The 12,356-nt window shown below is 53.5% G+C and overlaps 1 protein-coding gene across 1 annotated transcript in view; it reads left to right on the forward strand.

The window, feature by feature from the left end:
• Positions 1-11,978, forward strand: part of ATP1A3 (ATPase Na+/K+ transporting subunit alpha 3) — a 25,173-nt gene extending 13,195 nt beyond the window's left edge. Inside the window, exons 12-21 of the mRNA XM_007942947.2 lie at positions 2,657-2,849; positions 3,131-3,306; positions 3,393-3,529; positions 4,251-4,401; positions 4,732-4,900; positions 8,018-8,172; positions 8,258-8,381; positions 9,584-9,729; positions 10,648-10,778; positions 11,873-11,978. Of these exons, the coding sequence (XP_007941138.2) occupies positions 2,657-2,849; positions 3,131-3,306; positions 3,393-3,529; positions 4,251-4,401; positions 4,732-4,900; positions 8,018-8,172; positions 8,258-8,381; positions 9,584-9,729; positions 10,648-10,778; positions 11,873-11,978 (1,488 nt within the window). The remainder of the gene's footprint in view (positions 1-2,656; positions 2,850-3,130; positions 3,307-3,392; positions 3,530-4,250; positions 4,402-4,731; positions 4,901-8,017; positions 8,173-8,257; positions 8,382-9,583; positions 9,730-10,647; positions 10,779-11,872) is intronic.
• Positions 11,979-12,356: the final 378 nt, after the last annotated feature.

The raw sequence follows: 12,356 nt of genomic DNA on the forward strand, positions 1-12,356 counted from the left end.
AGGAGCTGCATGCTGCGTGCTGTGTCGTACTGGCTTCTGCCCTGGGATGTGGGGGGACTGGCGGGTGGGTGGGTGTCCATCCCCTGGGCTGGCACCAAGTCCTAACTCAGGCAACCTCAGGACCCAAGCAGAGAGGTGCAGAACCTTCAAGGTTTAGACGCCAAGGATGTTAGAGCAAGAGCAGGTTGAATTAGTCAGGGGAGGGGGGGTGGAGCTCAGACTGGGAAGCACCTGATTCAGGATCTTCTTTCTGGTGTTGGAGGGGGTGACAGTGGTGACGTGATAATGACAGTGGTGGCGCCTACTGAGCTCCTCCAGGTGCCCTGCCCTCGTCAGGGTTCCAATCCAGGAGGGAAAATGCCTCAGAATAACTGCGCCGAGAGACCGAAAAATCGACCGGGAGTCCCTCTGAAAGACATCACGTTTATTAGGGATCTTACGGGAAGGCGGCGCTGCATCCACGGGCGGCCGGCTGGCTTCAAGGAAGGTCCGCACTCCCCTCTCCAGGTCTACAAGACCTGATGCATGAGTCGGACAGTCCCAAGGGGAACTTGGGTGACGAGCCAGACTAGTCTGGCTGGCGCCAGTGCAGGTGGTCAGCTACCCTCCAGGGCATCGCAAGACGTCCCGGCCTATACTAAGTTGCTTTACATTGTGGTGGTCACAGGTCGATGCTCCTTCCTGATAAGACTCGGAACTCAGCGGCCACACGCACGGCTGCCCCAGGAATGTATAGGGAGGGGAAGCCAGAGAAAGGGAGTACAAAGTGTAGGCTGGCGGAGCAGGAGCCATTTGGGGTGTTGGAAGTCCTCTATCATACAGCTCTCTACTAACCATTCATTAGCTCATTTTGCCCTTACGAGCTTTGCGGTTCAGAGAGGGGAGGTGACTTGCTCAACGTCATACAGCTGGGAGGTAACAAAGCTAGGATTTGAACCCATATTGTCCAAACCCTAAGCCACTATGTATAGTTCCCAACTTATGAAGTATTCATATTATGATGAACTGCACTTAAGATTACCTTTTTTTTACGTCTTATCATTTTTAATATGTATCACGTATGGTGTTGCAGCATGTAATTGCTGACATCATCACTCTCACATGTTCACTCACAGATGTTCGGTTTTATGCTTTACTTTTCAAAACACTGTCATGTAGCAGGCTATGGCCTCATCAGCGTCAGTGTTGAGAGTTGTAATGGACAGACAGTTGGGCGATGTTCAACACTAACGACACACAACAATCGAACTGCCATGCACCCAACAGCCGTTACAACTCAACTTCACTGTTACAACACCGAGGCCAGCTTCATTGTAGCGCAGGCCTACCGCATGATCTTATTAAGTGTTTTCTATCAGAAGCAGCCGTTGGTAGTTTGGAATGAGGTATTCGACTTGTGTTAAGAGCTGGCTTACAACAGTCGTGGGAACAGAGTCCCTGTCATGGGCCAGGCGTTACCTGTGTACTGTTCACTCCCCTCCTCCATCTCACTGTCTTTCTCTGTCTCCCTTTCTCCCTTTTTATTGAGGTAAACCTTCATACAGGGAAGTGCACCCATCTTAAGTGTTCAGCTCAGTGACTTTACATAAAGTACACCTGTATCACCACGGCCCAGCTCACGATAAGAGAAGTTTTCCCACTCCCTGGAGAGATCCCTGTTGTCCCTTCCCAGTCAGCCCTCCTGCAAAGGCGGCCACAGATCTGATTTTTGTCTCCACACATAGGTTGTGCCTGTTTCTGCACCTTCATCTAAAATCTTAGAGCATGTCTGGCCCCTTCCGTGTCCGGCACCTTGCTCTCAACATTATGTCTGTGAAATTCGGCCACGTTGCCACATGGAACAGCACTCTGTTCTTTTTCATTGCTGTCTATTGTTGAAACACAATTTCAACCTTAACCCTAAACCGAAACCCAAAACAGTAAACACAAAGCATAATCCAAACCCCAAACCTAAGCCTAACCACTAGCCCTAACCCTAAGCCTAATGCTAAACCAGAACCTAACCCTAAACATGGGAGCTGGTAGCATAGTGTCTAAGGCACTTGACTGCTAACCAAAAGCCTGGCAGTTCAAACCCACCAGCCACTCCTCAGAAGGAAGATGGGGCAATCTCCTTCCGTAGTGATCTGCCTCGGAAACCCAAGGAGGGATCGCTATGAGTCTGGTCCGACTCAATGGCACATAACAACAACAATAACCCTAACATTAAACCTAAATAGAAACTAACCCAAAACCTAACTACAACCCTAAATGTAACCCTAATACTAATCCTAACCCTAAACACTAAACCTAGTCCTAACCCTGGGAGCTCTGGTGGCATAGTGCCTAAGGCATTTGACTGCTAACCAGAAGGCTGGTGGTACAAGCCCACCAGCCACTCCTCAGAAGAAAGATGGGGCAATCTACTTCTGTAGTGATACTGCCTCAGAAACCCAAGGAGGGGTCGCTATGAGTCAGGTCTGACTCGACAGCACATAACAACACAAGAGATTGCATATATATTTTACCACAACTTCAAAGACGAAAAGCTCTTCGTGGGTGTAGAGACTTGGGCAGAGCCCTCTAGGGGGCCCAGCAGCAGCGTGTCCTGCACCCCCGGCTCCAGGTAGGTAGCGGCAGTCCTCTCAGGCACGCTTCCCCTCCGCCCGGTCCACAGCTGTCCATCCATGAGACCGAGGACCCCAACGACAATCGGTACCTGCTGGTGATGAAGGGCGCCCCCGAGCGTATCCTGGATCGCTGCTCCACCATCCTGCTGCAGGGCAAGGAACAGCCGCTGGACGAGGAGATGAAGGAGGCCTTCCAGAACGCCTACCTGGAGCTCGGAGGCCTGGGAGAGCGCGTGCTCGGTGCGCATGCGCAGCTCGGGAAGGGCGGGGTTGGGAAGGGAGCCAGTCTCTGGCGGCCCTTTGAGGGCAAGGATGGGTGGGGCCCTCCCAGGGCCTGTCTCAGGGCAAAAACTCCCAAAATGCACCCGCGATGGGTAAATGAAGGAAGAAGGAGGGAGGGCAGCTTTAGGAAGTGCATGCTGACCGGACTGTCTGGTCGACGGCTAGGTACACCCGTGGCTGGGAGCCATGGTGGTTCTGAGGTGGAGGTCTCATGCCCTCCACCCCATCTCTGTTCCCAGGCTTCTGCCATTACTACCTGCCTGAGGAACAGTTCCCCAAGGGCTTCGCCTTCGACTGCGACGATGTGAACTTCACCACGGACAACCTCTGCTTCGTGGGCCTCATGTCCATGATTGACCCGCCCCGGGCAGCCGTCCCCGATGCAGTCGGCAAGTGCCGAAGTGCAGGCATCAAGGTGTGGCCTGGGGCAACTAGGGTGGCAGGGCCTGGGCCCCCAGGGCCGGCGGCTGAGGCTGGACCTTCTCCCAACAATCCCTGCAGGTCATCATGGTCACGGGTGATCACCCCATCACAGCCAAGGCCATTGCCAAGGGCGTGGGCATCATCTCGGAGGGCAATGAGACCGTGGAGGACATCGCTGCCAGGCTCAACATCCCCGTCAGCCAGGTCAACCCCCGGTGAGCCCTGCCCGGCCCAGCTCAGGGCCCCAGCCCTCCAGGGCATCACCACAGGTGTCAGCCTCTGCCCAGCCCCCTGGGACACCCTGTCTCGGACTCTGCACTTCCTGTGTTTCCTGTGTTTATCCATCCTCTAGTCTTGTTCCTCGTCCATGGGGGAGGATGGGCAGTCTGGTGTTCCAGGCACATGAGGTTTGGAGTCAGCAAGGTGTAGGTTCCTATCCCAGCTCTGCCACTGAGAGGTTGTGTGGCCTTGGGCAAGTCATTTAGCCTCTTTGAGTCTCAGTTTCGATCTCTGTAAAATGGAGCTATGAACACTCCCCATGTCAGAGTCAAGTGAAATCCCACATTCTCTCTTTTCCCGCCTGTCCTTGTGTGCGTGTGTATGTCTGTGTCTATTTGTCTCATCTCTGCTCTAGTTCTTTGTCAACTTCCCCATATTTATGCCTCTCTCTGTACTTGTCTCCCTTTCATGGTTGGTTGTACATGTCTGTCCCCTAAATCCACTGCCCCAAGGTCCCTCCTCAGGTCTGCCCTCTGTCCGCTCTGCTTCAGCCCACCTCATCCCCATTTCACTTCATCTCAGGCGCCCCAGCCTCTCCAGTGTTCAGGCCCCTGGCCCTCCTGTCTGTGGGGCTGGCTGGCTGCCTTGCTGTCCACCATGTGTGCTGCACCACTCCTCACACGTGCTCGCCTTTCCCTCTGCCCTCTGTCTTCCCAGGGACGCCAAGGCCTGTGTGATCCATGGCACCGACCTCAAGGACTTCACCTCGGAGCAGATTGACGAGATCCTGCAGAACCACACTGAGATCGTCTTTGCCCGCACGTCCCCACAGCAGAAACTCATCATCGTCGAGGGCTGCCAGAGACAGGTGGGCAGGGGCCTGGGGCCTGTGTCTGAGGGAGGAGGGCGCCGTGTGCTCCTGGGTCTCAGAATGAGGGGGCCAACACCTGGACTCCTGGGTCTGAGGGAGAAAGGGGGCTTGGACTCTAGATCTGAGGGAGGAGGAGGCTGGGGGCCCAGACTCCTGGCTGTGAAGGAGGAGAGGCTGTGGGCTCCTGGGTCCTACAGAGGAGGAGGCTAGGGGCCTGGACTCCTGGGTCTGAGGGACGAGGGGGCTGGGGACCTAGACTCCTGGGTCTGAGGGAGGAGGGGCCCAGGGCCAGGCCTGTGGTGTCACCCTTGCCCCCACTCCCTTTAGGGAGCAATCGTGGCTGTGACTGGGGATGGTGTGAACGACTCCCCCGCTCTGAAGAAGGCTGACATCGGGGTGGCCATGGGCATTGCTGGCTCAGACGTCTCCAAGCAGGCGGCGGACATGATTCTGCTGGACGACAACTTTGCCTCCATTGTCACGGGCGTGGAGGAGGGTGAGTTGGACAAGGTGGCCCTTGAGACTCGAGTCACTGCCTGAGGCCTAAGTAGGGCGAGGGGAGCAGGCCAGGATTGTGGTGGGGTGCACAGTGGGGAGACCACTGAACCCCATTGGACCCTGATGGGGCCTGAGCTTGTCCTCTTTGCTGTTTCTCCCTGCCCCACCCCCGGGGCTGGAGCTCCTGCAGGCAGGCCCAGGCTGACCCAGTTCTGGGTTCCCTGAGCACCCAACACGCCCCCACCTGCTGGGTGAGGCAGACCTGGGTATTTTTGAGCTACTGGTCAGTGCAACCACGACAAAGCAGAGGGTCAGTCCGTGGGACCCTCAGGAGGCCCCTCACCCACACAGAGCAGATGGGAATTGCCGAGCTGAGCCCCGAGGGTGGGTGGGAATTTGCAGGCAGGGCTGTGAAAGGAAGGGAACCCCAGGCAGAGGAGGCCACTAAGGCAAGGAGGTGTGAAGGCATGGTCTGGAAGCCGACCTCATGTCTGAGAAGGCTGAGCCAGGAACCAGGCTGCAGAGCCCACATACCCCTTCGTGACCAGCCCGGGAGGCAGCCAGAGAGGGGCTTGTCCCCGTTAAACTTCATGCTAATCACCAAAGCAATTCGGAATCATTATAGAAAATGCAGAAAAGTAATCAGAAAACAATCACCCGTGATCACCCATCATCACAACACCATGAAGTAATTGCTGTTTTAATTCTTGATAAAATAAAATGCTTCAAGCGGCAAAGCAGAGCCTAAAGTGACAAATTCTCGGACCAAACCAGTCTCACTTCCATCAGGTGGTTCTGACTTACAGTGACTTTCATTGGGTTTCTGTAAATCTTTACAGAAGCAGACTGACTCATCTTTCTTCCATGGAGCAGCTAGTGGGTTCAACCCCCAACCTTTTGGTTAGCAGCCAAATGCCTTAAACACAACACCACCAGAGCTCCTTGAAGTGACAGATCAGATGCCTTTATTTTTTCCTTGTCTCTTATTTTCCAGAAGAAACCATGGTTAACACTTTCTCACCCCCGGGATCATCCTCTGTCCCTGTTCCATGCACACACTCTCACAGACAGATGTGTTACATCCTTCCAGATGTTGCCTGATACCTTGTGCATCAGGAGCTCCTGGGAGGGGTCATGAGCCCCTGGGTGGGATCAGGGGCCCCTGGGTGGGGTAAGGGGCCTCTGGGTGGGACTCACAAGGAAAGGTTAGGGCAGGTGTGAACACTGAGGGATCTTGTTTTTACATTAGGGGATCAAACCATCCATACCTGCTTTTTCCTTCTTTCTTAATAATATCTTGTTGCTCATGGCCTCTCAGCACATGGCAGAAAGTGGAGGGTGGGGCAGGCTGGGCTCACCTTTCCTTTGTTTACTTTATCAGCACTACATAAAAAAAAGTGCCTTTGAGTCCATTCCAGCCGACGGCATCCCCAGGCGTGTCAGAGTACAGCCGTGCTCCATAGGGTTGTCAGTGGCTCCACACTAGACTGCTTGAATTTTTGAGTGGTGGCATAGTGCAAAGCATTCGCCTGCTAACCAAGAGGTCGGCAGAAAACACTCATGGCCACTCCATGGGAGAAAGATGACACAGTCTGCTTCCGTAAAGATTGACAGCCTTGGCAACCCTGTGGCTCTACTCTGTCCTCTGGGGGCGCTGTGGATCAGAATTGACTCGATGGCAATGGTTTTATATATGTGTATAACATACAGACAGTAAGGGGGCAGCCCAATATACAAGTACACTTCCATGCCACCACCACACCCAGATCCCACCCAATAGACACATTTCCAGCCCCTAGCAGGGTTCCTTCAACCCCTTCCCTGAAATAACCACTGTCCAGACTTTAGGTGAGTTTTGAGCCTCATATAAATGGAACTACATGATATTGACACAGTGGCTTCAACAGTGGGTGCAGGTATAGCAAGCATTGTGAGGCTGACACAGGACCGGGCAGTGTTTCATTCTGCTGTACACAGGGTCACTATGAGTCAAAGCCGACTTGATGGCACCTAACAACAACACATGGTGTGAACGCCTCTGTGTCTGGCTTTTTCCACACGTCTGTGGCACTCTCCATGGAGCTGGGAGTGTTGGTCATTACTACTGGGTAGTATTCCACTGTGTGCAGATAGTAGTTTATACTTCCACTCACCTGGGGGCACAGTGGTTAAGGCATTTGACTACAAACCAAAACGTCTCTGATTCAAACCCACCAGCCACTCCATGGGAAGACAGATGAGGCAGTCTGCTTCTGTAAAGATTACAGCTTTGGAAACCATCTGGGGCAGTTCTACTCTGTCCTCTAGGGGTGCTGTGAGTCCGAATCGACTCCATGGCAGTGGGTTTGGTTTGGGCTTTGCTTCTGTAAAGATTAACAGACTTGGAAACCCTGTGGTGCAGTTCCACTCTGTCCTCTAGGGGCGCTGTAAGCTGGAATCGACTCCCCTGCGGTGGGTTTGGTTTGGGCTTTGCTTCTATAAAGATTAACAGTCTTGGAAACCCTGTGGTGCAGTTCCACTCTGTCCTTTAGGGGTGCTGTGAGTCAGAATCGACCCAATGGTAGTGGGTGAGTTGATGGATAGTAGGGTTGGTTCCAGCTTTTGGCTATTATGAATAACACTGCTGTGAACATATTTGTGCATGTTTTTTGGTGGACATAAGCTCCCATTTTTCTAGAGTGTAACCCGAGGAGTAGGATTACTGGATCGATGACATAGGGGGCCATTTCACTTAAATATCAGTTGCCATCGAGTTATCTTAACTCTTGATGACCTTGTGTGTGTCAGTTTAGAATTGTGCTCTGTGGAGTTTTCAATGGCTAATTTTCAGAAGTAGATTGCCAGTCCTTTCTTCCGCGGTGCCTTTGGGTGGACTTGAATCCCCAGCCTTTGTGTTCACAGCCAAGTGCTTCGTACCACTCAAGAACTCTTTAACTTTATAGAAACTGCCAAACAGTTCTTGTATTCCAAGAACGTTTGAACAGGGAGCAACATGGTGAGACATTTGTGTAGAAAAGTGGGCAGGCGTGGGGATGGGTTGGAAAGGTTGAGCAGGCTGGCAGGGAAGGAGCAGGGGGAAAGGGGCGCTAATGCTTGGGGCCCACCCCTGCTGCAGGCCGCCTGATCTTCGACAACCTGAAGAAGTCCATTGCCTACACCCTGACCAGCAACATCCCCGAGATCACGCCCTTCCTGCTGTTCATCATGGCCAATATCCCACTGCCACTGGGCACCATCACCATCCTCTGCATTGACCTGGGCACTGACATGGTGAGTCGCAGCCACACTCGAGCCCTGGAGGGGCTTCCCTTCCCTTCCCTTCCCTTCCCTGGCTCACCTGGTCTCTCCTGCCCAGGTCCCTGCCATCTCATTGGCATACGAAGCTGCCGAGAGCGACATCATGAAGAGACAGCCCAGGAACCCTCGGACGGACAAGCTGGTCAACGAGAGGCTCATCAGCATGGCCTATGGGCAGATCGGTGAGGATCTTAGTTTCCTAGTGCAGCTCACAAGGGGGTGGCTTTCAAGAACAGAAATTTATTTTCTCACAGTTCAGGAAGCTGGAAGTCTATCTTCAGGGCATTTGCTCTAGGTGAAGTCTCTTTCTCTGTTGGCTTTGAGGGCAGCTCCTGGTCCCTTTCAGCTTCTATTCCTGGTTCCTTGGCTATCCTCCTGTGGCCTCTGTCTCCCCTGTTCGTGCTCACTTGTTTCTATGGCTGGTTGCTTCCTGTAACCCAGCAGTGATCAGGTTCAGGAGCACCCTACATTGATAGAGCTTCACTAACATAAAGAAGAAAACTCAGTTTCCAAATGAAGTTACATCCATAGGTACAGGAGTTAGGATTCCAGCACTTATTTTGGGGGGTCACAATTCAATCCCTAACAGTGAGGGACTGAGACCCTGCCCCATGGACAGTGTTCTTGTCTCGCTGGCTTATGGCTGAATGCCCATGGCCTGGCCCATAGCAGACATTCAGAAAATAGGTTTTGAATGAATGGAACTAAAATAGACATTGGTGTTGGAGGTTGGAGAATAGCTGAGGCTGACCGGCAGACGGGGGGTGGTCACCAGGACAGGCCTGGGGGTGGACAAGTTCCTTTTGCCTGTCGTTGGAGGGAACACATGGAACACTGAATGGAGAAACCAGGGCCAGTCACTTCCAGAGCCCACTGCCCAACCCACATCCATGATGAGAGGGACAGGGTTACCCAGGAGCTGTCAGAGGGCAGGGCAGGCCCCATCCCTCTCCACCGCCTCCTCTCCCTGGAGCTGGAGGTGCAGACCTTACAGGTAGTGAGCTCCCTGTCATTGGGAGTGTCCCAGCAAGCAGAGACTTCATAGCTGTCATCAGAGTCCTGGGGAAGGGCATTCTTGTGTTGAAGGCTCAGACCAACCCAACTAGATGCTCCTCTAGGATTCTGTGATGTTCTCAGGTGGCCTGGGTCAGGTGGGAGGGAGCCACTAGGTTACTCATCTTGGGAGAGCCCCACCTAAGGTCCCTGTCCCAGGTGGCTCATCTCAGGTGATCACCATCAGGCAGAATCCTCTGGGAGCCCATCTCGGGGTGACGAGCCTCAGGCAAGAGGACTGAGGTGGCCTACCTCTGAAGTCGAGAGACTTCAGAAGTGGCTGGGCTGCTTCACCCTCACCTCTCCTCATCACCCTCCTCTCCTCCCCCAGGAATGATCCAGGCACTCGGTGGCTTCTTCTCCTACTTTGTGATCCTGGCAGAAAATGGCTTCTTGCCTGGCAACCTGGTGGGCATCCGGCTGAACTGGGATGACCGCACTGTCAATGACCTGGAAGACAGCTATGGGCAGCAGTGGGTGAGTGGGGCTGGTGGCCCACAGCTGCACGGGAGCCTCAGAATCAGTGTGGAGGCCCAGAAGAGCCTGGGGTCAAGCTGTCCCAGTCATACACGTGCCACCTCTGCCCCAGGGGCAGCATCAACACCCTCACTGGGGTCCCTCCTACCTGGTGCCCGCTGCACACACTGTCCAGCCCATGTGAGCCTCATGCCCCAGCACCCAGGCTCTCTGGCCCACCCAGCAAGACACCCTCTCTGCCTTCTTTCCTGTCTCTGGGTTCCCCATTCTGCCTGTCCCTTCAGAGCCTGGCTGGGGTCTGTCCTCCTTGTCCTCCTCACTGCCCCACCCACACTGGAGACCCATGAGAGATTTTCCTTCTGTACCCACTGGGCTATGAGCCCAAAAAGGGGATACAGCTGAGATCCTGGGAGACCCTGTGTGTTAAAAAGAGGTCCTCCTTAAAGTAGAATAGAGGTGCAGGGGCTGAGGTGAGGGGGTGATTGTTTAATGGGTTCAGGGTTTTTTTTTCGTGGGGTGAGAATGTCCTGGGACTAAAGAGTGGGGATGCTACACCCCTCAATGCAGTCACTGCCACCGAATGGGAAAAACGGTCAAAATGGTAAATGTTGCAGTATCCTGAGTGATTCAAACAGTTACGTACTCAACTGTTAACTGAAAGGTTGGAGGTTCGAGAAAAAAGTAGCCATTGTAAGCCACATGTCGACTCTGATACACATAGGGTCACTGTGAGTTAGAATCAACTCGAAGGCAACTGGTTTGCATTTTTATGTTTTACTATAATAAAAGAAAAAAAAAAAAGAAAATGTCAAAGGAGAAGGCCCTGCTTACGCTGGGCCATTCGCAGTGGGCGGAGTTAGCAAAGGCTTCTGGGGGTGCGGCAGGCCCGCTGACGTCAGCCCCGCGCCTCTCCTGCAGACGTACGAGCAGAGGAAGGTGGTGGAGTTCACGTGCCACACGGCCTTCTTCGTGAGCATCGTGGTCGTCCAGTGGGCGGACCTCATCATCTGCAAGACCCGAAGGAACTCGGTCTTCCAGCAGGGCATGAAGTGAGTATGCGTGGTGGGCCGTTCTTTCGGCCTGGGTCCCTCCACGCGGGCTCCGATTTTGTATTTTACCTTTGATTAATTTTTGTACCTGCCTGTCTTGTAATCAGGGAGCTCTGATGGTGCACCAAAAGGTTGGCAGTTCAAACCCACCAGATGCTCTGTGGGAGAAAGATGAGGCGGTCCGCTTCTATAAAAATCACGGCCTTGGAAACCCTGTGGGGCAGTTCCACTCTGTCCTCTAGGGGCGCTGTGAGGTGGAATTGACTCCACGGCAGTGGGTGTGGTTTGGGCTTTGCTTGGGTAAAGATTGACAACCTTGGAAACCCTAGGGGGCAGTTCCACTCTGTCTTCTAAGGGCGCTGTGAGTCGGAATGGACTCCAGGGCAGTGGGTTTGGTTTGGGCTTTGCTTCTGTAAAGATTGACAGCCTTGGAAACCCTGTAGGGCAGTTCCACTCGGTCCTCTAGGGGCGCTGTGAGTCCCAACAGCCTTTATGGCAGTGGATTTTGTAATCCCTCTCAGCCTCTCTCTGCCCCTGCCTGTGGGGGTGAGGGAGGAGGTCTAGGTTTCTCTGCAGATCCGCTGTGTTTATTTTTTTTCAATATGTGATTGTTTTGGGGGAAGGTTTGCACAGCAGTGTAGATTCCCCTTCAACAATTTTCACAGGTTGTTCAGGGACGCTGGTTACACTCTTCACAATGCATGAGCATTCTCATGGGTTCTGTTTTTGTTTTTCTGTTTTCTGCTGTGTCTTTTTTTTTTTTTTAATTTTCAAAAGAATTTTATTGTGATTTGGGTGAAAGTTTACAGAGTAAATTCGTTTTCCATACATCTGCTGTCTCTTTACACCACTGCTTCTCTGAATGTCCGTCCCTCTCTCTGTCTTCATCTTTTTGTGTCTCTCTCTCTGTGTCTTTCTCTGTCCTTTGCCGTCTCTCTCACTGTCTCTGTGTGTGGATTGCTGTCTCTGTGTATCTCTGTCTCTAACTCTGTGTGAGTCTCTTGGCCTCCATCTCTCCCTGTCTGCCTTTGGATGTGGCTCTGGTCTCTGTGTGGGGAGGGACGGGCCTAGAGCTGCCTTCCCTGTGTCTCCAGGAACAAGATCCTGATCTTTGGGTTGTTTGAGGAGACGGCCCTCGCCGCCTTCCTGTCCTACTGTCCCGGCATGGATGTGGCCCTCCGCATGTACCCTCTCAAGTGAGTACCCTGGGGTCCTTGCTAACCCTGGACCCCCTATGTTGGGAGCAGCTCCAACGCCTCTGCCAAGCCTTCCCTGTAGGATGTCCTCACAGGCCCAGCCCACCCTGCAGACCCCTACCTCAGCCGTAGCTCTGTTTCCACATTTCCCGGTGCCTCTCTGGACCCTCTTAGTAACCCCTGTTCACCAAGCCTTCCCCATGGGACATCCTCACAGTGGGTCACTCCGCAGACCCTGTGCCCAGCCTTGGCCCAGGGCACCCCTCACTTATCTTCTGAGGGACCTGGGAGAATTCCCGCACAGCGGTCCCTCCAGTCTGGACTCAGCTCTGTGTCCACCCTGGCGGCCCACACGCTGACGCCCCCCACCTCCCCTCCCCCC

Source organism: Orycteropus afer, unplaced genomic scaffold (genome assembly GCF_000298275.1).
Source record: "Orycteropus afer afer isolate SDZICR_OR568_19922 unplaced genomic scaffold, OryAfe1.0 scaffold00099, whole genome shotgun sequence".
NCBI lineage: Eukaryota > Metazoa > Chordata > Mammalia > Tubulidentata > Orycteropodidae > Orycteropus > Orycteropus afer.